At 38.3% G+C, this 27,613-nt stretch overlaps 1 protein-coding gene across 16 annotated transcripts in view; it reads right to left on the reverse strand.

The window, feature by feature from the left end:
• The window catches only part of BRSK2 (BR serine/threonine kinase 2), a 313,750-nt gene extending 286,137 nt beyond the window's left edge, over nt 1-27,613 (reverse strand). For 12 of the 16 annotated variants that reach the window (XM_037402761.1, XM_037402769.1, XM_037402758.1 and 9 more), the window contains exon 1: nt 27,165-27,567. In XM_037402761.1, the coding sequence (XP_037258658.1) occupies nt 27,165-27,258 (94 nt within the window). In that variant the 5' untranslated portion in view covers nt 27,259-27,567. Of the gene's footprint in view, nt 1-27,164 lie in introns of all 16 variants that reach the window. The other 4 variants (XM_037402770.1, XM_037402772.1, XM_037402773.1 and 1 more) reach the window with 2 other exon arrangements.

Raw genomic sequence — 27,613 nt, forward strand, 5'->3', positions numbered from 1 at the left:
ACCTGGTCCAGTGGAAGGTGTCCCTGCCCGTGGCAGGGGGTTGGAACTAAATGATCTTTATGGTCCCTTCCAACTCAAACGATTCTATCATTCTATGATTTTATTGCAGGGGCTAGAAAACACGCTATTACCAAAGGAACTCATAACATGAAAATTTAATGTCAAAGCAACACATACAATTCAGAACGACTAGAAGGCTATTGTTAAAACACACCAAGGATCAAAACGTGTGAACCAAGCTACTTGTCAGTCCTAAAAACAAGCAAAAATGGGCTCAGACTGTTTCAGAAAATGTGGTGCATTTGGCAAAGTACTAATGGAAACTTTGCTTTTCCAGCTGGCTACATGACACCTGGCTCAGATGAGGTAAGCAGGAAAGGGGAAAGGATTCTAGATTCCAAAACTGGCTTTAACCATTCAGGATGACAACTCATCACTTATTTTTGAGCACTCAGAAGACTTTTTCCTCATCCAGCTGTAACTTACTGCAAGTGAACGTAATCTGTAAAGTAACACAGCAGTTCTGCACCACCTTTTCCAACAGCAATACATTACTCCCCACAGTGGGGGTGTCTATCTTTTTTTAAAAAACAAAAAAACAAAATTATATTAAGTGTAGAGATGCAATCATAAAGACTGTGTTAGTGATAAATTTATCACCCTCACTGCTGCACAGGTCAACAAGGAGCTCAGATAACTTGGGAAGATATGCTTCCACAGGGGTTACATTATTCAGAGACTGTTGCTTCAAAGCAATTGCAGAGTGAGGACATTTGTGCCATACAACTCAGACCCAGGTGTGATGACAGCCTGATACGCTGCAGCAACTAGCAGCTTTGAGATCTTTAGGAGATTTTTGGAAAGTCAGTAGATCTTTAAAGACTATTTGCAGAGTCATTCTGAACTAACAGCTAATGGCATGCTCCCTTCTCCTATGATAGCTCTTTTATAACTGGCTGATGAGAATCAGCTGCAAAGGAAGAAGATGATTTTATGTCTCAATTTTGAAAATTTTAAGATGTTTTTTAATACCAAGCAAATCAATAATCTGAGTATTATGTCCCTCTTCTCGGTTCCTTCCATCCTGATACTTTCAGCTGTACCATAATTTAGACAAATCTTTACCATTTAGTCTGAATACCTAGAAGCATTACAGTTTATCGTTGCCATTAAAACCAATTTTCTTCATTTCATATCCTTTCACAAACTCAAAAGTTTTTGGAGGGTTCATGAGGAAATGCAGAGGTTAAACCTTGCATCACTTCTGCACCACAACTGCTAAAATTAGGCTGCAAACAGTATTTGTCTTTGTGCCTATCCACAGTCTGTCTCAACGTCACAGAGATATACAGATATATAAACACACGTACCCTATGCATAGAAAAATATTTCATAGATGAGAGGCTTTTAAAGCATTGAAAGACAACATTAAAAGCCACTTCACATTTATCAGTATTTTAATGAATTCAGCTTGAAAAATGCTGGACAGTTCCTTTTGTTTGCCAGAAACAATGACTTACCATTCTCAATGGGTTTCCTCTAGCAAAACATTATATAGGTGGGTTAATTCCTCAGAATCAAGATATCACTGGAGAATTGGGAGTTGAAGAAATGCAGCATAGCCCATCACTGTGCTAAGAATCCATAAACATATGTACAGTGTCACGTTATACATTTAGGTCAGTTTTAAATAAATACGAGTACACAGTTGGTATTAATGCTCTGTATGTACTCAACAAGGACCAACAAACAAACGAAGTCTGAAGGATACATTGCCTGTGAAAAATGGTGAAAAACTTTTGTGTTCTGCTGGACACTCAGAATAGCTGTTGCAATTCAGAATTATTACTGAATAATGTTTCACTAAGGCACAAAAAAAGGATTTAGCATACACATGCAATTTTCTAATGCATTTTTCAGAGTACTGATGCTCCTGTTTCAAAATATGTGAAATGAAACAGTAAAGAAAGTTACTTTAAAATTGTCAGTTATTTGTATCATGGAAATGTTTAGTACAGGAGTGCATGGATACGTCAGTGTTGGTTTTTTAAATATATATATATATAATGTTTTGCAAGAGTAAGAAATACATTTCTTTTTAAATGACTTTTTTTGGCCTCTGGCAGTACTTAATATCCATGAAGTTTAATCTTCAGAATGCAGATTTCTCAAGGCAGCAACTGCTCGCTCAGCCAGGATGAAGCTCCCTAAGAGGATGGCTCTCAAGGTATTTATATAATACGGAAACAGTAACCATAATCATCAGATGTTTATCTCAGCTTAATGAATTGATTCTGGATCTCTGCTACTTGAACAGCTGAGAAAATGGGAAGTGTTCAAGAATGATGTGAGAAATGAAGAAGTAATGACTTACACTATCAGCCTGTGCAGAGATATCCTTTAAAATGATAATCGTGTATCCATGTTACTGTATGATTTGCTATGATCTCTCTATACAATGCATAAAGTTGATCGGAATTTTATTATAATCACATTACAGAGCTGTGCTCTAGCTATGTTAAAAACAGGTGTCCAATTGTTCAGTTTCTGATATTCCCAGAATACCAAGTAACTCCTACTTCAGAAAGGGTTATATACATCCAGCAAAGCTGAGAACTGGCCCCAGGGCTGTAATACACTTCAGTATTACCATTTCAACATGGCTTGCTCCTATCTAGAGAGGTGCAAAACCAAAATTGCTTGTATTTTTGTCATTTTGGGAAGTCCATATCTACCACAGAAGCACAACTTTTTGGCCTCACATAATTTTTCTCCACATATTTGCTTTGTTTTCAAGACAGCTACTGCCCCTCATCCGTGACATATAGTGAAAAGCAGATTCTCCCCCCGGCTATCCAAACTGAATGGAAGTGTGATTTTTAGGAACCTTCATAGACTTCCTCCATCATTTAAACTGAAGTGAAAAAGAAAGTCAACCTGCCTTCCACCAAGCCCTGCCATAATAACAAATAAATGCTACCATTGCAGGAAGCGATAAGGGTCTCAATTCAAGAACTACATGTAACCACAGTTCTTGCAGTTGCTACCATGGACTTCAGACAATGCAGTCAACATGAGCAGCAACCCTGTGTTTTGTCCTATACTATTTCTAAAGAAAGACGACACACAAACGGTACTTTGTAGAGATTTAAGTGTCAGATTGAAAAGGGTATTCTGATGGCTTCACCAGAGAGATAATGCCATAAAGTAAGAAGGAAGACTTTACAGGAATCTAGGTAGTATTTATGCACCAAAAAGAGAAAGAGTCAAAAAGTTTGCACAGTGGTATAAAACATCAAGAAAAAAAATATTTGGATGTAATGACTGAGTACAGAAGAGAATAGAAGGGCAAATTCTAGGAAAAAAAAATAAATCACAATTTCCCATTTTGTATCACCATAGTTGTTTTCAAGAGGAGGGTTATTTTTGAATGAAATGACTGATTCAGCCAACTTTCCCTACCACACAAGGAGACAGCACAGCTCTGCTTGGAAAAACAGTTCATCATCATTGAAACTACTAAGTGTCTGTCTTGAAGGCCAGCTTCTCTGTTGTGGCTTTTCTCTACTTCAAGAGGAAAATAAGCCACACAGAGAAGTCACCTACAGCTCCCTTCCTGTGATAATCAGATTGTGATAGTGTAGACAAGAGCAGGAATTGTTCTCACATATGTCACTGAATCTTTGGGAGACCTTGTATTAGTGAATGACTGGCATGGCAGTTCTCTGCTTCAGCACATTTTTTCATTCTACGACATATAATACTGGGCCAAAGTGAATAGCAAGGACTGCACAGGAGCCACCTCCAGTAAGGGGACAGTGCTACTGGAAGCAGAGACTTCTCACTCCCACAGGAAACTTCCTGTTAGCCAAAGAGAACTGAAATTAGACTACTTCACACCAAACTCAGCAGAGAATGAAGTGTTTTGATGATGCTTTAGACCCTCCCCTTATACTCACTAAGGAAGAAAAAGGAATGGCTAAACCCTGAAGGTCTTCCCAATTCATAGCTTCAGCAAGTCTTAGGGGCAGAATCAGTAGGTCCAACATGACATGCAGAAAAGGTCTCATTAATAATGGCTACATTTCAGGTAAGACGCAACCCTTGCAGAAAAATCAGGTGTTTTTTAACATCAGGTTTGGGTGCTTCTTTAATACTTCTTTTGCTGAGCTCATTTTACATTATATAGCTCTCACACTGGCCTCCTGTTTCCACTTCATCAGCCACTCATCAAGTCCCTGTGTGGCACTCCAGTGAAGCTGGGAGGCATTAGCCAGAAGCAACAACCCTTTCAGCCCTTGCCAAGTCTGGAAGCCCAACTCTGACACATAATGAAGCACTGTATTTCAGTCAATGTCAACTAAAAGAGATTGGCTTCAACCCTCTGATAAGGTGTTCACATTGGTGGGAACTCATTTCAAAGCTGAAGCATGATCAGCACAAAGTTTCACAGTGCAAAACTGGAAAATAACTAAAAAAAGTTACATCATGATCCCATTATAAATGAATGCATCACCTCAAATACCAAGCCCTTTAGGTCTTGTTTTTCCAACCTTAAATCTCTACATACAAAATAGCATTTCTAGATTATGAGCATTTGCACTTAATCCAGATGTTGCTGTTCTCCACTGCTGAATCTAAAACGTGATCTTCAGTTCTGATGACACAACCACGTAACTGATTATGATGTTGACACAAATGAGCATGACCTGTTTCAGCAAGCTGGAGAAGGTGGTGATTTTGGAAACTGAAATGCAACTTTCACTTGGCTCTCCATCTAGCATCATAAATAAAAGTTGAGGTAAAAAGGTGACTGTAAGTAACCCAAACTTAGTTTAACTAGAATAGCTTAAGGCATAAGTGATTTACTGAGTCCAAAAGTTTATTTGTAAGGTTCTGAACTGGCTTCATATCAGATTTCTTGCAGCTCTGCTTCCATATACTGCCCACGACTGCCATGTACCAGCATAGCCTGTAAACTGTTTTAAGCAGCATACATGAGCTATTTCCTTTCAGCAACAATTTTTCCTTATTCTGGGGGAAAAAAACAAACAAACAAACAAAAAGATAAATGTTTTCATTTTCTTCCTAAACATGACAAGGGGAAAAAGATGCTGCAGAAGCCTCAGACACAGCACTTATTGGTTTTGTGCTGTTTCACCAGAATGTTTAACTCATGATGACATGCAGGATAGGCGAAGACCTTCTGATATGCAAGGTCATTCTCAAACCACAAATAATATCAAGAACCTTAAAGTCCCTAAAATGTCACGTCGGAAGGCATCCATCACTACTTAAAAGGAGCTGTGGATTGCCATTTAAAGGTTCTGTTTCTTTCCTCCTTCCCTGCAACTCCAAGAAGATTAAAAAATAAAGGTTAATAATAAAACAATGTACACAATATCCAGGGTGGGCAGTGGGTAAACAGCCTTACATAGATACTGAAGCGAGCACTTTTGGGGGGGGGAGGTGATGGTGGTGTAGGGATCAAAACAAATGAGAAAGAAAGAGGGAGGTTGCTCATTAAATAATTATGGGGTTTAGTCTAAATTGCTAAGTCAGTCACCGCATGTTTAGCAGATGTTACTGTGTAAAACTAAATCCAATAAGATATCAGCATATTCCTCTTTTTCTCCTTGCTCTACTTCATAAGCAGGATTTCCATGACCAGACAAGCATCCACTGAACAGCTGGGCACACTTCGCCAATTTTACAGCAATCAGTAATCACTGAACCCATCAAGTTCTCCTTCCAAACCAGAAGCACCAAAATAACAATAATAAGCTTGCAGAGATGAAAAACATCCTTCTATCTAGTCACGTTTTCATACCCTTTATACTGCAGTTATATTTTGTTTGGGTATTTTTGGGAAGTCGGAAGAATAATCATCTTCATGGCTTTATATTTTCTTCTCTCATTTTGGGAGATATGGAAGAGAGATGTTTTATTTGGTATTTCAAGTTGCTGATATTTTTGGTGACCAACAGAAAGGTAAATCAGACATCAGAAAATCCTGTTACATATTATGATACTCTATACTTCAAAAAAATTCTCTAGGTTTTATAGTACACTGAGTCTTCAACTTTCAAAGCAGCTTGTGAAAGGAAGATTATCAACCTTATGGGTGACAAAACAGAAGTGTCCAGAAACGAGTCTCAAAATCAGAGATAACTAAAGAAATCAAACCTCCTAAGCTTGAGTCCAGCCATTTGCTCACACATCTAGAAAATCCTTCAGGAAACACCAAAGAAGAAATGGATTTTCCTTTTATTAAAAGCAAAAGGGTAGATGGGCATAAATCAGTCACTTCTTCAAAATTCCACTTAATATTTTACGCTTTGGTGGAACCTTAAGGACTTGCTTTGAAAAAAAGGCTATGTTACAAATAGGAGTGACAGAAGAAAACCCCACAAATCTCTCAACACCTGGATACACTAGTTGTGACCTTTACAATCTCAGGATCTCTCAAGTATCCAGCTATCCAGCAGACTGCTACTTCTGTATTTCCCCTGTGGTCATACTAAGATAGATCACCAAAACCAAAAAAGATCATGATACATAAAGTTTGTGGTGCACATACTAGATATGGCACCAAAATTTAATTCAGTTCTGAAGGGGTTAATAGGGAAATCTGATCCTTTATATTGCCCTAGGAAATAAGCAGTACATCCCTGATGAATGTGACAGGATGCATCAGTTCATAAAGGGTGAAATTTACCCTTGCGCAGCAGGCTAGCACAAGACCAATGTATTCCTTAACTCCCACTTAAGCACTGAAAACAATGAAATATCAAAGCTTGGTGGATAGACAGCATGACTATAGGTGAAATTCAGTGTTGACAAATACATAAGAGAAAGAATGTGAACTAGTGATATACATTTGACTCCTAAGTTAACTGGAGTAATTCAAGAAAAGAGTTACCATTACTTTGGATGGCATATAAAAATACCTGCTCAATGTGCAGAGGTAATCAAAAGTGACAACAAACTGTTGAACAATGAAATCTAGAATTATACTTGAGAATGAGATAATGCCAATGTATAAATCAATGATATATCCTCAGTTGGAATAGTGACCTCGAAAACGTGTAGCAGAAATAGGTAACACTAAGAGACATGCAGCAAAAATGATGAGTGCGTGAGGATTGCATCAGAGTAGAACAAAAATATGCAGATTGCCAGTTTTGATTACCAGAGTAAAAAGAGACACACTAAATAACATTAGGCAAACACAAGATGATGAAAGGTAAAGAGATGATATATTCAGAATGCCCCCTTTTCTTAATACCAGGATGTGTTTTATTATGATAAAGTACAGAGGAACAAAGTTTTAAATGGAGAAGGAAGTAAAAGGAATAAATTTTTTTGGTGCTCCTTTTCAATTCATTTGGGGGTTTGTGCAATATACAATCACATATATCTGAAATACAGATGGGTATTGGGAATAGATTCATATCCCTATATTAGAACAAAAAATAATCAACTGATAGATAAGCTTTGACACATTCAGATAGAAGGCAACTACTAACCGACAGGTACTGAGGACAAAAAAAAAAAAATACTCCTACTATTGGTGATTCTGAAGTCAGCTGCTGCAACATTTCTAAAACTAACCACTGAACAACATCTACGACACCATACACAAGAGAACACTGGTCTGATACAAAAACCACTGTTTTATCATAAAGTTCCTGCTGTGTCCATCAAGAACTAAGTTGTCTGAATCTGATAGCAGTGTAGAGTAGAGTAGAGATAACCAAAACACTTCCAAATTAGCAAATTCAGGTATCAGCCTGACTCATCTGTCTGGAGCCCTCCTTGCCTGGTTAGTAACTGCAGTGTAGACATACACAAAGTTGAACTAGGCTGATGTTTGGGCTTGTCAGTGCCAAATGGCATGAGATTTTGGACAACATCCAAATTGCTTGAAAAGACAGGCCCTCTTACAGTTTTGCATCTTACTTAGATGAAAAATTATGTGGTTACGGACAGTTCTGGAAAAAAAAACCATTTTCCTACAAACATTGTCCTGAAATTCAAAGATATTTAGACCTCAGATTTGTAACCTTACCTGCAGCCAACAGTATCTCTGTTTAACTATGCATGTTTCACTTACTTGACTATTTATCAATGGGTATTAATGCAAAATTAACAACTTTAAGCCTTTTAATGAAAAGGAAAGGAAGTGCAAAACCTATGAAGACTGATGTGAAGCCAGCTAAGTATTGGGAAGCAACCAAATGAGTAAACCTCAAATGAAGGACTATTGTTATTTTCTCAAGGATTTAATTCATGCAAGGAATTGTACAAATGACTTCCCCTTCCTTAACACCTCCTATTGCCAACAGTCAGACAAAATAAACCTAGTTATATAGATATTTTTTATCAAAATCTCTTGAGAGAGGAAGAAGTAATTTTCCAAACTAGAGGTCAAGCATAAGAATTTTAAGCCCAAAGGTCAATTTTCTGAGACTTGTAAGTACTTGTGGACAGCTTGGAGCAGAGACAATATCCAAGCTGTGGCTATTACATCAACAAAGAAATATAGCTGCTATAAATTCAGAGATCATTTACTTACAGAAAGGAAGTAAAAGGTATAGGTTATGGAAAAGCTTTTTCAGAGACAGAAATAAACATGCACATCTTTGCACAGAAAGGGTGTAGTACCTAAAACTTCAGACAGTAAAACCTTTCATAACATGTGTGGGTTTGTATTTCTTTCAAGTAGGAAAGTTTGAAAAGAGAGAATCCAACATCCAGACCCTTTCCCAAATTTAAAATTTATAGTCTCTGCCTTTACACAGAAGGAAAAATCCATAACCAGGGTAAGTCAGTCCAGCAGCATGGAGTCCAAGGCTTTTAACCAAATAGCACCAGCTGAGGATCTAGCCCATAGTCACAGAACCTGACCTTTCTTTCACTTACACTGGATAAAAAGAAATCAACTCCCACTCAGGTGATGGGACACAAATTCAGACTGTTACTGTAGTAAGAATGCACGGTTAAATTATGTTTTCTGAGCAGCAGTGTAAATCTGAAGACCAAATAGCCTCAGAACCATCATGCCATTTCTACAACAGCATAAGAAAAGCACCAATTTGCCTGTGGAGAGAGGCAAACTCTGGGCTTCTTGATGATCTCATATAGCCCGCTTTTACAGCCTGTCATTATAATAAATACCCTTCAGTTTTTCATAATGGTGAGTGAGCTTACAGTCAATCACACTCCACGGTGCTGAGCCTGCAAAGCAGCATGGATCAAGATCTTTCCGTTCCCTCTGAAATCCAAATCTGGATTGCTCCAGCTTGTTTTTCAATAGAGCAGGTTTTTTTTCAAATGCTACAGTTCGATTTTACACTGCTGCTGGCAAGGCTGGGAATCAAGCTAAATCCAGATGCATCCAGCAGGGAAAGTTGCCACAGGGAAAGAGTGAAAAATCAAAGGGTGAACACTAAGATGATCCTATACCACTGACTTGCTGAATGCCAAAGAATCAAGGTTTAATATAGCATCAGAAGAATAAGTAAACCTAAAAAGTTACCTCCAATACTGTCAATAGTTGTTACTATAAGAGTCAGAGAGAGGCTTTGTTGAAAACACTAAATGAAAGAAAAAAATGCTGCTGCATATGTATTGCTTGTTAGTCACCCACTTACATTTCAATTACTAAATGCTTCTATTCAGCAATATATGTCATTTAAAATAAGCATCACAGTTCACAGTAAGAGAATGCAACAGGGGTTTTTTTGGTACAGCTTATAAACAAATTGCATTTGACTAATATTTCTATCTATACTCTTTAATGCTTATGGTCCGCTCTGTTGAAGTTGTTTAGCCTACATCTAATTCAGAAGGAGCAGCTACAAAATATTCTCACTTAGAACAGCTTTCTGGCAGCACACATTTGCCAGCTTCAGTGTGGTGACTCTTGTATGGACATGTCAAAGAAATTGTCAGTGAAGCACTGGAGTTGCAACAGGAAAAGTTAAAAAAAAACCCAAACCAACCACAATTGCAGAAAGAATAAAAATCTGACCCATCATTATGTGAGAATTTTCTTGTAAAATACTATCTCTGAACAAAATAAAATGATACAGATCTGATGACCAGGGAGAAGTTTAGACTCATGTAAAACAGCCTGTTACAACCAGGGGAAACCAAAAACTTCTGGACAGAAATGTGTCACTTTTAAACTGATATATAAACAGTATTTTGCACATTAACTGGCTCACATTACACAACTTCCAAAAACATGGTGAAACAGCACATCTATGCAACCTCACAGCATGACAAACATTAGGATGGCAAAAAATTACCAAGGTTGCACGACCAAACTCACGCAGAACAAAACCACAGCCAGTAAGAGCACAAGTGAATTTTAAATACTTGAAATCTCAGTACTCTGCAGGTTAAGAGATAAAAGGAAATTGAAGAAAATGTGCATTTCAGACAGGCTGCTGACACTGTAATCATAGCTGCTTTTCTCTGTTAAGGCTAGGGAATAAAGTCTTGGAGATTTAATTCCTCCTAGGATATACATGTAGCTACACTGGAATCAAACCAAAAGTTTCACCAAGTTGAACACCCTACAACTCCAGCAGTGGCCACAAACCACCTGAATTCATTCTTAGGCTGGAAACAATCATAATTTGAGATTTTCACTATACTGAGTATTTGGAACAACCAAGATGGGGTGGAGGTACTTTGCTTTTCTCATTGAAATATGACTCACTTGCACCTCATCCCCAGCCTAGTAATTAAATTTTAAAAATAAATGTTACAACAAAAATAAAGGAAATACATATATATATATTTAAAGGTTTCAACTATCATAGGCTGTGGCAAGACAGGGCAAATTTAGTTTTTTTAAAAAGTGAATACACTTGTGCTAGCTTTTGCATTGTTACAATGTTTATGGATTCAGTTTAAAAGTTTGTAACTCCACTGAATGGCATAATGTTTAGCTTGGGCCTCTCAGAACCAATTTGAAAAGCATGTTGAAGAAAAATGATACAAAGGGGCCAAGGTCTTTTTTTTTTTTTCCTTTTCTTTTCTCTTTTTAAGCCATGCCTGAGCAAGCAACAATCTTTATTCTGCCTCCCAAAAATGACCAGCAACCTACTGCAATGTGTGTTACAACACTGTATGTTTTAAATCACAAACAAGAAGTCAAATAAGCAAATATAAAAACACGTTTTGGAGGCTGTGGGTTAAGAACTAGAGATGCCTTGACCTCTACTACCACTCTCTTTTTATGTTTAAAAAAAAAAAAGATAGCTCTAAGGTGACAAAAGCACTGAATTTTTAACATTTAGAGATGCCAAATCTCCCCTTTCTTCATCTTATTTTTACACTAACTTATCTCCAGTCTTCAGTGGATTTACTCAAAAATGTATTTCTTTACAATTAAGAGCAGGAAAATCACAAGTAAGCTTTCAGTTTTAAGATCAGTGACAGGGTAACTGGGCAGGGGGATGGGGAGTTTTCTTCTTTCTAGCTTTTCCCTTTCACTTTGCTTCCTTTTCACCCTATGTTAAGTGCAAGAATTAAAATTCAGAAGTCGACACTATCCCTTTAACATAAAAGCTACAGGGAAAGTTCTTTGCATGGAACAGACTCTGACCCCAAACTGTGCAAGTGATGCTTGCTCTAGGCTGGACAGCCTTCATAATTCAGCAAAACTGGCAAAAAAAATCAAGACTTCCACCCCTAAAAGTATCGTGGCTGAAACAATACTTCTGCATCATACATCTTAGCTGGCATAAACGTCTTTTGATAACTGTTAGCAATTATATTACAAGTGATCTGAAGCACTATCCAGTAAGGCCAAAGATTTCTATTATCTGCTGTCCACAGTATAAAGTACAACCAAATACTGAGAAAGGCTCACAGGCTACAACCACTGTCTACCATTTAAAGTAACAGAAATTATTCTACATCTTAATGTTTTCTACTTAGTATTCCCACTAGCCTTATTTACAACAAGTAAAAAAAACTCAAAAAAACCCACAAAACAAAAAACCAAATACACAAACCTAGTCAGTAACTTTAGTTTCATTTTACAGACACACAGTAGATTTTAAACCCCACAGTCAAAAAATCAGTGCATTTTAAAACAACTAATTTTAACTGGAATTATTTGCCCTAAAACCTGAAGCTTCAGAAATAATAACTGAAGCTGCACAGAATTAATTTAAAAGTTTGGGGTTTATTGTTTTGTTTGGGTTTTTTTAAAATACAACTTCAGGCTTCAATCATAACAGAATTATAAGTCTTCCTACAGAGTATTTACGCAGTAACATAGCTGCAGATACAGCGTGATTTTGACATTTACTGTAGTCCTGGAAAGGGAACAAGCCAAATGCATCCCTGGCACAACTTTAATAATTTCAAAAAACATTTGCACGTAACTCTGACTTAGCATCTCAAAAAAAGTAAGGAGTAATATTTTATGTTATCTTACTTTCTGAACTCCCATTTTTACCTCCAAGTACATAACTGAAATAGGTCTTAAGTGGGACTCAAGTGATAGCTAAAACTCATACCAGCAAAAGGGCAAAATTCACTCCTAGGGTACAGATGAGAAGATTCTCCTTCCCCATTAACCGAAACATTTTTTTCAGGCAGTAACTTGCAATATAACGATCATTAACACCCATATAACAGACTAGTAAGGTCATCGCTTTAAAAAATTCTTTGATATTTCAATTTTCAAGTTCATCAGCAGCCTCCTCAGAAATGCCTGCATTCCTAACAATTCAGCCAGTCTTAGAATAACCCGTTAAGCCTTGCCACCCACTTCACATCGACCTATACCCTTTCCAGGCAATAGTTCTGGAAGCTGAAGCTTACTGAAATAGCGTTTGGTAAATATCATTTTGCCAAATAAGACTGTTGGTATTATCAACTGGGTTTATTTATTAATCTTGCTTTGCCTTTTACATTCTACTTCCAAATTTAGGTGGGGGTGGTGATGAGGTGAAGATTGGAAAGGAAAAGAGAGGAGATATGGGACTATGTGTCAGCTTAATTTGAAGCATTTTTAAAGGCTCCTCTGAGTCTGTCAGAATTTCCAATGACTTAAAAAAAAAAAAAAGAAAGAAAAAACCCCACACCACCAGAGGGCTGCTGCCTGCAGGAAAATGAAACTGCTGCATTTTACCACTGCAGTATAATTCTACCAGCTCCATGGGAGCATAAATAAAAGTGACCAAGTTATAAATCTTTTGTAAGTAGAACACACAGCATCATACAAACATAGTTTTACTCTGTGACATTTTGTTTGCGAGATCAGGGACAAATGTCCCTAAGGAAAGAAGCAACAAAAGTCAGCATAGCCACAAATTGTCAAAATGTGAACATCAAAGCAATTTTTCTATTTTATTAGATAGTTAAAACAACTTCAGTTCTAAATTGCAGCCACAGAGATTTCAGCATTTATGTATCAATATTACAATAATCAAATGGAGAAGCTATGGATGACAAATACAACATGAGAAAGCCTCACAGGTATCATCACCTGGACAGATCAGGCTGTATGGTCCAGCGTATCCTCAGGAGACGAAAATCCACAGAGGTACAGTAAATAAAATGAAGTTACGAAAACTAAATACTAGCGAAAAAACCCAACAAAAACTGCAAAAACAAACAAACAAACAAACAAACCAAACACACAAACCACACACAACACAACCACTAGGCTTAAACGGTAGGATTATCCCAGGCCTTTCCATGCTGCTTTTTCTTTCTGAAAAAGTTATCAATACTAGCTGGCTAATCCCATCAGTCCCAAAAGGGAAGTCAAGCATTATCTTAGTTTTACAGCAGGGCACCATGGAATTTAAAAAAAAAAAAAAAAGAAAAGAAAAGATAAATTAACTTGCCAATGGCTCCACCCCAAGTCAATGGCTGAGCCTGTTAGGGCCAGTGAAGACTAGATAGTTACTGTTCCTGAATATCTGCCTTGTAACTGCACAGTGACGTGAACAGAGCCTGTATTGTACATGCCTCTATTACTCTTTCCCCAAGAAATGACCCAGCTAGGACTCTGCAGCATTCGAGAAGTTGCATACCTCTAACCCAACAGGCCTTTAGGGTACAGAATAATCTTCAACATCAGAATGAGAACTCTACAGGATCAAGCACAAGGTTGGCATTTTGTATATAAAAAGTCCAAGTCTGAAACAAAGACACAGATAGACACAGTGTACAGTGCATTGCATATATAAATGCTCAGTTTATCCACATCTGACATACCATATTGATTTGTAGCTGATGCAGGGTTTATCAAGAGAGCAAAACAAGGCACAACTGGTACATGTTAATAATCAGGTAAAGATGGGGATGACTGGACTTCTCCACAGGGCAAGGTTCTTAAGTGCTCTGGAACACTTCTCCAACCATCAAGACAGGCTGCACTGCCCTATTTTCACCGCTGCTTCTGCCAGAAAATAATAGTGTTATCCACCGGTGCTAGAGTTCCAGCTCTGACTGCAAGGAAGACTTAGCCTTTGATCAGGATACTTTGCCTTGACACGTTTTCAATTCCCACCAGTTCAATGAGGAGAAAAAGGCCTATGACTCACAGTTTTCTCCCCTCTCGTGGACTCCTCAGGAATTTGCAGTAGACACCTGAACAGTACACATGATGTTAAGCTTGCTATTCTAATCTATTTTTTTATGAATTCTTGAGAAGTAGTCCACAGACCACCTGGTTCCACAGTCACAGGTGCCAAAACACTAAGAATAAATAAACGTTGGTGGAGCTATAGAGGCTCTTGGCTGTAACTCATCTGATTCAATGGTGATAACAGTAATGGTGATGACAGCACTACGACACAGATCCAGAAACCATGCCTATTTTTGCAGCATTTCCTTTGAGCAGGAAAAGCCAGCTGGTAACAAGATGGCAAATGTCCCAACCATGCTAGCAGCCTGGTTGTTGCTTTCCCTAGCAAAGATGAAGTTATGATAAAGGTAAAGACATTTTTTTCATCCTGAAACTTAATACAAACTGGTCAGGTAATCTCGGCATATGTAAGTGCGGAATACAAGAGAAGGATTACTGCTCAAAGTATCAAAACATTTGCTTGCCTTTATTTGTCTCATAGCTGAGCAGGACAGACTTCTGCTTTAAGGACTAAAGATAGTAATTTGTAAAATGCTGGGCCTGTATTTTCAATTTGAATTGAATTAGTTTACAGTTTCATTCCACTCTGTGCTCTAATTTGCTTGAATATTCACTGCAGAGATGTATTCCTAGGCTGCTCTTAACTAGAACACTGCCGGAGGTCTGCCTCTACTGCCATCAATGAGAAGCTTACTCACGGGTCAAACTCCCCTCTCAGATAAACTTTAGCAAGGCCTTGAAGTCACTGGGACTACATAGATGTAACAGAGTGGGGAATTTGACTAAGTAATGACTTCAGCACAGTCAGGAAACAACCAGAAGCAAGAGAGATGTGCTTTCATAAATACGAGCAGTGAAATAAACCAGAGACCCAGAAGAAAAGCAACACAGGACAAAACCCAGAAATACTAGGACAGATCTTTGTTGTTGATAATTACTGATTTTAATCAAGTTTACTGATCTATAGGAGTGGAAACATGGGAAAAAGTATAGATTTAACTAGTTTGAAAAGCTAATGAAAAAACACTTAAGGCTGGTTCTCACAAAGTATAAGGAATCTTAAAAGCTGTGCCACTCATAGCCATGTCTTTTCATCAAAACAAATGCCTGCGTTTAATAGGGCCATAGTGCTTATGCCATTGCCAAGTCCTAATATAATATGTGGCTTTGTCTTTGGTGACGATTTTTGTTCAGACAGGCATTGCAAACACACAAACAGCTCTCAGTCTTCCTCTCAGCTTTCTGCAGGAAAGGACTACTTCAAATACTGCCACTGCACCAAAATGGATACATGGAGGAAATGCAGAGAGGGCTCCCTTCTTCCCACACTCCCCAATCACTGAGCTCAGCTCACAAGCAGAAAGGACCATGTTCTAGCTGCAATCCTCCCTGCTTTGCACTGTTCCAGCAGCAGAAAGTAAGCAGGAATCCAGCCTATCAAGCTGACTGGGGATTACCCCAGCATCAGGAAATCACCATCTGGTTTAGCATCACTTTTTCCTCCTAACTTTAAGAGTCCTCAACCAAGGTGAGGACAGTATCTGAAGAGTAGCTGTTTTCCAGCAATCCCAATCTGCCATAGCAACATTTCATGGCCTTCAAAACCAAACACAGATTATAGAAGTTGTGCTGTTTAGAACAGCTTTGCTTCAACCTGATTTCTTAAGGAAACAAAAATCAAATGTTCAGGCTGTCTGTCTGCAGTTGCCCCATAACACCAGAACAGATTAGCAAGTTTCAATCAAGTCAAAGGGCAAGGGAAGTCCCTAAGATTCTATATATCTCATGGAAAGTGCTGATTTTTTTTTTTTTTTTTTTTTGGGGGGGGGGGAATAAGAGATTCAAACTATTGCTCCCACAATGGAAAGAATAATGGTGATTTAATCCTTAAGGTATTCCAAAAGAACGAAAAAAAGAGATGGACAGGCAGCAGACAGCTCCAGACGAGCCACAAACACTGTCTTCACCTAGCCCAAGAGACAAAGAGAGAGAACAGGAGGAGGAGGAGAATACAGGGTACATAACTGGAGGAAACAAGAGATCCATAGTTCCACCATTCACTAAATAAGTTATGGTTTACTTGCACAGGATAACACAGATGAGTTGAGGCTGGAAGTGATCTCTGAAGATCATCCAGTCCAACACCCTTGGTCAAAGCAGAGTCAGCTAAAGCAGGCTGTTCAAGTCCGCATCTAGTCTGGTTTTGAATATATGCAAGGATGGAGACTTGGCAACTTCTCTAGGCAACCTGTGCCAAGTTCAACCCACCCTCACAGTGGAGAAACCTCTTCCTGTGTTTAAGTGGAACTTCCTATACACACACAAAGGCCCAACTAAGATTAGTGCCTTACCATGAAAGGGATTATAGGCAGATAACGTAACACAAAATTTCTTCTCAGTTCAACAGGTAGGCAAGACACATGAAATGTAGTGGACACAACAAATATAAGAGAAAAATAATTCTCCAAGGACACACAGTCCATCAGTGCTAATTTCCCAAAGACAGTGCATCTGTAAAAGTAGTGGGAGAAAAAAAATCTTAGAAGTATCTTATTTTTCAGTCTAGCATGACCATACAGTTAAAAAAAATAATAATCTCCAACAGTAACCTATGCTTATTTAGAAACAGGCTATTTTCTTGCTTAAGAGTATTTTTACTAGCTCTTCTAGCAATAACCATCAACTTAATTGAACAGGGCTGAAATTATTAAGGGGCTCACTCTTGGAACTGTAACATCCATAGAAGTTTTCTGAGAATACCTCCTAAAGTCTTCATTCATTTTTTGTAGGAGATTGCAGCTGCAGAAAGAACTTAATACCTGTCCAGCATCCTCTAGATTAGGATGCCAATCCTTGACCAGTTTCCAGTTTGAAGGGTCAAAACAACATGGAAGTTTAAAAGAAAACCAACAAAAAAACAAACAACCCAAAAAGAAACACACACACACACCCCAAAAAAACCCCAAAATAACCACCAAACCAAAACACAGATGACCAAAAGGAAAACCTTCAAAAGTAAAACTGTAGAGCAATCCTGTACCTGCTGACAGCAGGTCATCTCAATGTGACAGCCAAGCTACCCATCATTCACAACCTGAAAATGAGAGCTTTGCAATAGAACACTAGAAGAAATTAAGAGATTCCAATAATGTAAAAATCCAAGAGTTAAATCTATTCCTTAATCTTAAGGACAGGGCACAGTTATTAAAAGAAATTCACACAGTCAATGAATAAAACTTACCCAGGGTGAATGGCTGGCATAATGAGTAATTCAACCCTCAGCTGGCAAACAGTCAGCAAAAAACATGAGAAACTTTAAAACATCCCACACAGTGCATTTCATACAACAAGGATTTGGAATGAAAAGTCTTCTTTTCCTACTTGACTTTGCTAAGACTAGTGTTTTATTGCATTTGAATTAAACCACAAGTTTTTGTCCTAGCACGGCTCAGACTTTATCAGAGCAGAATATTGTGGGGTTTTTAAAATAAAATTTAGAAAAAAGGAAATCATACAATCACCAGGTCATGTTTAGCTGCAAATATGTTATTGCTGGTCCCACTTTCTCATAAATTATACTACCACAGAGCAGAAGAACCAACATTACGAACCTGGGCTATGGTGTACCTAATCCTGGACCAAGGCAACAAAACAACCACTTTTCCAAGAAGATTCTCTGTGTAGAAATCTAGCGCCTATGTGGCTAGCCACATATAAAATAATTAAGAAAAAGAGTTAAAGAAGGTAAAGAGCCAAGCAATTACATGAACATTCCCTGCTGGGTCAGTATGAAGACCTGGTACACTCTCACCGGCAGCTAAAGGACTGCTGTTCAACCTTTGGCAGACTGAAACTTGAGAGCTTTAAGAGTAGGCTTTAGACAGACAGTAGAAATTAACACATTTTTGGTCCAGACCCCTTTGCTTCTCCCAGAAACCAGCTCCTCCATTATTTTTGTTCCAGTCAATAGTGCTTTTAATAGCTAAATGACAAGGGCAGTCAGTTTATGGCACATAAGGCTGAACACACAAGAGGAATGACACTGCAAAAGCAGAGCTTGTTAACACGTATGTAATGTAAACATTATTAAAAAAAAATCACACTGATTATTTTTCTTCCACATTAAGCATATACTGCCAAAGACAGCAAACTAAACAGCAAGAGCCTCAGGATATAGAGTATGTCGTTTTGTAAGTAGAAGCAGGCAGCCAGAAGAGCACTTTCTAAATGGATGCCTGAAAACAGTTTTCCATCTACTTTTTTATTTATTTTTTAAGTTAAGCACTTCGCTGGAAATATCATGCATTCCCACATCGCGTTGGAATACTAAAGCAAAAAAAAGGAAAAAAAAAGGTTGCACTTGCATACCCTAAGCCACTTGATTCTGGTTTCTCTCCTCAATTCTCCCCTGCACCCTGTATTAACCCATTTACCGTCAGGTGATGTTGCAAATATTGGCGCAAAGCTTTTACCAGCAATAATCTCTTTTTGTCCTTAAGTGGCAAGTTATCTACTTTTTTCCAAACTCTTTAATTATCAAATCACTGATTATCAATTAGTGGATGTTAGATAAGAAACAAAAAAGCAGCCCATTACCAGCAGTAAGCCAGAAAGGAATGGTCCCTTCCAGTCTAACCTCATCCCTTCCACCACCCCAAGCTAAAAAGATTTATTTGAACAAGAAATTAAAAAAAAAAATATCTTTTCCTCTCAAGTATGCAATAACCTTTCTTCAAGAAAGACAGAGGAGGAACAGCAGAAGTCCAGAAGGCAGAAACTGCCTGGCACAGCTATGGGATGCAAAACAGTAAGCTCAGCCATTACAACTTTGTGAAAGAGTTATTTAGGGCAGCTTTAGGGCTACTTTAATTTATGTCAGTTGACAATGATCTATGTGGCCTTCAGGAAATAATGAAATAATTTTATCAAAATAAAACAGAGCGCTGACAATGCAAGGTAAGTATTCTATTCTACCCACTCCAGCACTAACTATCCATCAGCTACCTGCACCAGCCTGAAGGTTAGTCTGCACTACCACGAAGGCAACAGCACCTGCAAGAGAATGTACCTGGATTTGTTTAAACACTAGCATTTACCTTCTCTGTCCATATTGCTCTTTATCCTCAGTCTCACAACACACTTCCATTTATTATCCTTTAAAAACTGTATCCCAAGGTCATTGCAAAAGCAGCAGTATATTCCTGTTTATACAGTCCACAGGACTTTGGCGATTGGGTAGGGATCTCTGCCACAAATGACGCATTCAAGAAAAAAAATGCTTGCAGCTACATCAATAGCAATTAATACACGTTTATGAAAGGAACCAATACAGTTTCCACTGTTCCACCTAAACTCCATTTAAACCCAATTTTCAAAAGCTATGAAGCAATGAAAGAAATCTTCTAGGTGGATTTTTTCCATGTTTTTTACCAGAGTTTTATCAGTAATGTTTCTAATCTGCAAACAGAATTAAATTAATTAATAAAAATGTTATACCCCTATTCAAAATTAAACATAGAATAATCAAACAGAACTGGATGAACACTAGTAATACGCTCTAAAAGTACTCATGTGAAATTAAGTAAGTTTGATTCGATCACATTTGTGTGCTTTTTAAAAAACCCTTCTGGAAAACTTCACGTCTTCCAGGCAAGGGTGCTCATGGGAATCATGTCCAAACTGTCCCGGAAAACTACATTTTCAGTTTACGCTCGCAAATATTTATGTTGGAAGTGCTCGTACAACTATCCCAGTAGAATGTAATGCTCTTATGCAGCATATCCAACAGACTACATTCAAGAGTACAATTTAAATCTTTTGATATAGGTAAAGTGCACCCAATCCATAAGTGAGGTAAGAAAGTTGGGGAAAGGAGATAAAAGTAGTCATTTACCAGAAAAATCCAAAACAAATAAGAACTTAAAGAAAATCACTCTGCATTTACACACACCCCAGTGAAGACTGTTCAAGTTCGTTAAGAACACTATTTACAACAAATTATTCATGTTACTCTGCAGATCGTTATGGATGTTTTGGAGAAAAACAGTACTGCTTATGCATGAACTGAAAAAGGAACAATCTCCTCGTAACTCATAAGCAGAATGAACAGTATTATTCACTAGGCTTGCTAAACATTTTGGGTTTGTTTAAAAGAAACCAAGGAAATTTCTTTGGGATATTTCTTAACAGAACAACCCATATCAAACAAAAAAGTCCACCCTTACTTATTTATCATGGGCTTATGATCTTTCTATTGAAGTCAGCTCAACTTAAAACACTGACTGACTTCACAAGGGCAATTTACAGTATCTCAGCATTTGAAGAGGAGCACTTCTTGAACATTCATTTATGTCTCTGCCTTTACGTTCATGGAAATCTGTATCTAGGCTTCCACCTCTTCTTATTTTGACTGTTCTATGCATTATACATCCCTCATGCAATGTCTCTAACTTCAGAGGGCATTACTTCCAAATTTCTCATTTCCTTTCAAATTTCTACTGAAAGCTGGGATTCTTTCATCACCTACATTTGTTCTCTATTATCTACCTAATAATTTTGAGGTTGATATTTATTATTGCCACTGAAATTGCTGTTTAACTCTCTAAAGCACAGAGTTTTAAAGACTTCCCAAAATAAATATATGGAATAAATGTACAGTATACTGAAAAATACTGCAATGTTAGAGAATACAAAACATATACTGGCTGCTCCACTCAATTTACAACATGAATTGCAAGAACCCACTTTAAATGCTATGTTTGCTCTTCTCAAGGAATCACAGGTTTTCTAGACATCAGAAAGAATTCCTTTCAAGAGGTAAATTCTACTGAGAAGCTTTTTTAATTTCTCCAACCTCTCTCAATATTCTAATGCAGCCCTTTGCACTGTAGCAGCATGACATCAGAGCAGTGATGGAAAGCAGAAAAGTGCTTGAGCAGTGCGAAAACACTATTTGTAAAATCACTGCTTCTGTAGCTTGTGCTTGTGTCTGAAATGTTGGTATATAAATAGTCATACAGGCCTACTCATTTGACAGCATCTGAATTTTAACAACTCTTGGGTGAGAAAGCTTACTGCGCTTTACAAAGAAAAACAATCATTCAGAGCCTACTCCTATCTCAACAAGTTCATAATGATTTTGCTACTGATATTGGGGTAAAGGACTAATGGCATGCCTCTGCAAAGTTTGCAGAAAGATGGAAGCTAAAAATCATTTTCACTGTAGTTAGCAAACAGGAATTTGCTTTTAAAACAAAAAAAAAGTGAAAATCATAAAAGGGATATCTTTGCAGTTCAGACATGCGGCCTGGTAATACTAGTTTACTCCAGTCAGTAATGTAGGCAAACTACTTCTGAACAATCAGATCAAAGGTCTATAAAGGAAAGACCAAATCTCTCAAAACTCATAACCGTTACTGGAAAATTCATCAAGTCTAAGTCACTATGACATAACTTTTTTTGGCAAAATTTCATTCTTAAGACCTCTACTGCCCACAGTATTGCTTGCAATATTTTATTTCTATGATTAATAGTAGTTTAAATCTTCACAGACTCGTCATGACAAAGGGTACCGATTTGCTGTTTTGAAGGAAACTTTACAAAGGAAATTAAAATACATATATGAAAGCATTAATAGAACATATACTGGTTTGTTGCTTGCTTGTTTGTTTAAAAAGGCCATGGGGGGAACTACAATGATTTACACCTCTATAATGACATATTCATCTAGACAGCTGAACGGAATAAAGTTGTACTCCAGATTCTCTCTAGATCCAACACACTGGGCCAGACAAAAAAAATTCAGTACCATGAATGAAAAGGATATACTTTGTTTAGCCTACTTACCCAAGGAAACCAAACTTCGGAGATCACATTGTCTACCAAACCCCCTCAAATAGATCTGAAGCTTTCAATTTCAACCAAATTTGACAAAGACAAATTAAAAAAATTAACAGATTTCAGTTTCGGTTGATGTCATGGAAACAGGTGGTTAAGGCTGTAAAGAAACATCCAGTTTAAGCTCTCACCAAATCAAATGCTATCAAATTCACCAAGACTCAAATTTAATGATTCCTGTTCTTACATAACCCAATAGCATACTGCAGAAGACCTCATTGATGGCTCGTATATAATTAACATGTTATACAGAAAAATAACTGCAAGTTATATGGTATAGAATGCAGTAAAGGGACCCCCTGCATCTTTTTGTGACGGTTGAACTGCTGTGAGTTTCAAACAGGATTCTTTGTATTGAATGTCTGCAGGACTGGCTTAAAACAGAATTAAAGGAACAAGACAAAATGGATCAGCAACAAGAAATTTTTCACTGAGTTTATTTCAAAGTGAATAGGGTAACTCCCACTTAAAGCCAATGTCTTATTGCTTGTAGACAAAGCAGCATTTTGGAAATTTCAACTAGACATTAAGTCGGTGCCATAGCAAGCAATGATGCTGAAGCCTGTGCAGCGACTATCACATGAAAACACAAGAAAACCCTCCCAGACACTGAAGCCCTCCACTTCAGTTCCTCATCTTTGCACTCGTTCACTATAGTCAATATGAATTACTCTTAAGAGTTTCAAGGGTAAAACACAGGTTAATAAGGCCAAAAGAAACACATAACAAAGACACGTGTGGATTTTTTTTTGTAAAAAAAAATAAAGCAAGGAATACGCAAGTAGTGATTTCACAGAGAAGTAGTGGAAAATGGAGAAAAGCCTCTGTTAGATCTAACTAAAATAGCGTTTCATGATCATGCTGGACTGGGGTTTCTCAAGGCACACTGTTTCCACATGTGTTACTGTAACATGACACACATCCTTTGCTCATTACTCTTAATTACAATGAAAGCCTCCTATAATTAACTGTAGAAGAATGTATCAATGAAACTTAAATAAGCCAACCCTTTCCCCAAACATCCATGTATATATAATAAACTTTCACACTGACAGTTCTATAAAATCTATTTTTTTAGTACAATAATTAAGATTATGCTGCCTTTTGTATTCTTGCAAAATCATCCAAATATAGATTCCATGAGCTAGTCCTTCAGCTGCAGCAAACGAGAGGTGTTCTGAATTCAACCTACTACAAAAGCAAACCATCTTACTACAGTACTCAGATTATACATTAAATTCATATGTTTCATTATTAAAAATAATTTTCCTTCATTTCTCTACCATTCCCACTACCAGCAAAGAGCTAAGTGCAGACATTTTTCAGCACTGCCCTGTGTAGCCCTTTTCCAGCTTCTCTGATTAAGAGGCCATAATCCTCTCTGTGGCATCAGTCACCCTCAGCAAGCTTGACACACCAGCCCAGAAGGCCGTTCAGGACAAATTTGGTATACCTGATTTTGAATTCTAATCAACGCTTCCAAAAACAGTTGTTACCCCCCAATTCAAACTGAAGGCTTTTCTGCATCAGTTTTGCCCACCCACAGCCAGATGTTACCAGGTTCCACTAATGTCCCAGATAGAGCAACTGGACTTCTTGGAGGGACCAGTAGGCTGCTGTTGGTAAACACTTTTTCACAGGTACTAAGGTGGCAATCAATGAGAACTTCACAGAGAGAAAGCCAGTGAGAGTTCCACTTGCTGTTAAGTTCTCCCTTCTTGGTACCCTTTCTAAGTCTGCCCTGAACTATGAACCCACGCTCCTTCCCAAAACCCCCTTCTTTTGATCTCAGTAAAAGCAGGTAAGAGTGACTAACACATTCATATAATATTAATGTATCTGGGAGCAAAGCTAGACCTGACTATCCCAAATAACTTTAGAGAATCAATAATTTTTAATTTAAAATAAAAACTATGAATATGAAGATGACTGCAAAACAGATAGGACTCTGCAATGCAACTTACACTTTCTTTCTATTCATCATTATATTTTGCCAGATTTTATTTCTCACTCTTCCCCATCCCCTTGGGGGAAAAAAAATATTCCAAGCCATCAGCTCTTAATCTTGCAAGCCTTAAAGTCAAGCTCTAAAGGAATTATTATAACCACTGTTTTCTTCAGCTGTACGCCACTGCAACCCAAATTCAAAGTTGCACACCATGACAACATACTATGGTGAATCAGGCCCTCATACTGCGCTTGTTGTCCTCTCCCTAAAATGCTGCAGGTTGCCTGCTTACCCTCCGAAACAAGCAGGATGAGGACTAGCTACGTACCACACACTGTTCATGCCATTTTGCATGCTCCGAAATGTGATTAGCACAGAAAATGCGAGAAGACCAGAAGGCATATTTCCATATTTAGCCACATATGTTTAATACAGAGCTAGATTTCACCTCAGTGCATTATTCCGTTAATCAAGGGTGAGCATAGCAAGGAAGACATAGGCTGACATCAGCTACTTTTAAGATCTCTCTTCCTCTTCCCCCCACCTCCAGCTTCTATGACACCATGCATTGTGCATTTCATGTGCATTCATGTGTGCAAACAGCAGAGGCTTATCTATAAAGATCAGGTATATGGTAAAACTGCAAAAGGAAACTTTCACCCTTGTCTAGCTGGTTGAAAAACTGCAGAGGCCAACAGCAGCAAGCCTCTAAATACATCCTCTTCTCCCTCCACCCCCACGTCTCTAATCACTTAGGAGGAAGATAGGAAGATTAGCAGAGAGGAGAAAAAATAACCAAAGCTGCAGATAACCCTTTAGGACCACAATGTCAGGCTACAAGACATGGAGCAAGAGGTTAATGCAGCTGTATTTTCAGGAATCTTCAGATACAATTCTATCTAAAGGGGAGGGAGGGGTGCTGAAAAGGTGAGGAGAGAAAAAAAAAAAGGAAATGGTGATGAAGACAAAAATGAATTTGTCATCCACAGTGGGCTCTTTGATCACCTGGAGTACCCAGGAAAGGATTACTAGCAGAAATAGAGCAGTTTTGTTACCAATATACTGCAATTTTTAGGTAAATTATTTTAATTATCATCATCACAACAGATTTTAGTAAGAACACAGCTGCAGAAGTAAGGGCTAATTCAGCTATGCAAAGAATAAAGGTGGTAACCAAAACAGTGACAGAAGCTACCTTCAGCAGCTGATACACTGAAGAGATTTGAAAAAAAATGGAATATAAATAAAAGTCACTTTCACTAGAAGACAATGTCATCTTCATCCATGTCTCTGAACGGTTGCTATGGGGTTGTGAAGAGGAGGGGAAGGATGGGGGGGTTATAATCAATCATCTCAGAAGAGCATTGCTTCTTACAGAGAAAGATCTGGATTTTGACTGTGTCCCTAAGAAAATTGCGGACTGCAGAGCTGCTGCCACGCAGGGCAGTGAGGAAGCAGGCAGAGCAGAGGCAGCAGCTGGGGATGGAAACGCCTATTAAATCCTTTAGACAACAGATGGGCAAAGCTCGGCTGGGTTATTAAAAAAAAAAAAAATACACCACAATGCATCATGTTTTATTGTCCCACCATAATGAACAACACTTAACACCCACATGCCCAAAGAAGCCCCCCTATGGCTGATCTTCCCCTTTCCCTAAATTATAATCTCAAGTATCAATCCACTTTCGGGGGGCTCCCAACCCAATGCCATCGCTTATTTCACCTGTTACTAAAAAAAATAAAAATAATATGACAGACATTTGGGCTTCTTTTCAAGGGTTTTTCTTCCAATTAATGCTCCCCTGCCCTTGAAGTGAATATACTATCCAAGCAAGCAACAGTAAGTCCAGATCTTGAACGCATTTAAGGGATCTAATTATGTCATGTAGGGCAGAAGCACCTGCTCTCTGCTAATTCCCTCCACTCTGTTTCCTCTTTTTAATATTTCTTACCATTGTTCCATTCAGAAAAATCTGCTGGGGATGAGTTTCATAAACAAGCTTTAAGAAAAATAATTAAATAATCTCCCCTCCCCCCCAATCCCTCCTACAAAAACACAGCATAACCAGAATGAATTCTGCCACTGATCCTCTATTTTTCTTTTATTTCAGACCCTACCCACAAAAACCACCAGCCCATCCATCCATATTTGCTAAATACCCACAGCAGTCAGTACCACAGACATACTGTACATATTTCCCCCCCCACACCCCCCCCCCCCAACTGCACCTTAAGGACTACACCCTTTTCAATCATGATGTCATGAAATACTGCTGGTGACTCCCCCACTACCACCACCACCACCTCCTCGGTACTACAGGCTGTGAACCTTTCATTTCGATATAATATGATTAAAAGAAAATGCTCCTAAGTAGGGCAGCGAAGAAATTGATGTGAAAATTCACCACCAGCAGATCATCTATCTTTTTCCTCTGCATGCACTCTGGCTGTCATCAGAACAACACCCATTAGCAGGAGTAATGCATAAAGCATCTTGGGCTTTTTTTTTTTTTTTAAAGAAAGAAAAGAATTAAAATTAAAAATAAATAAAGGCAAAAATCCCCTATGAATATTATCTCCACTAAAATAGCAAATGGGAAAACCTGAACCCTCAAATATCCCATCCCCAGCACCTCACTGGCTGCTACAGCACCTTCCCTCTAGCGCCGGTGCTGCTGCAAAAGAACCAACCTGTCTGTCCTTTTCCTAGGGTTTTCTCCAAACGATAGGGTCCAACATACTGTGCATGTTGAGCTCCGCTGCCTTCTTTCCCTGTTGATGTCATTTCTACCTGGATCTGTAATTCTGCAATGTGTATGTGCTGATGAGCTGGAATTTCTCTCTCTGCAGTTCTTTAAATTCCCACTTTGCAGCTGTGCAAGCAAAGCACTCTTTTTCTCTGCTTTAGTCCACTTGGTTGCAGATTTTTTTCTTCCTCCTCTTTCTTTCCTCTCTCTCTCACGTGCGTCTTTTCCTGCTGGGTCTGCCTGGGACACTGATGGACGACGGAGTTATTTTAATGTTCAAAGAGGGGGATCTACGATCCAAGCCCAAGGAGCATGATGCTGGTGATCCGAGCTCCGCACGCCTTGTTCTCTCTAGGAGCTGTTCAAGGGAGAGCCAGAGCTAGAGCAGCGGAA

This window comes from Falco rusticolus, chromosome 10 (genome assembly GCF_015220075.1).
Source record: "Falco rusticolus isolate bFalRus1 chromosome 10, bFalRus1.pri, whole genome shotgun sequence".
In the NCBI taxonomy this organism is placed as follows: Eukaryota; Metazoa; Chordata; class Aves; order Falconiformes; family Falconidae; genus Falco; species Falco rusticolus.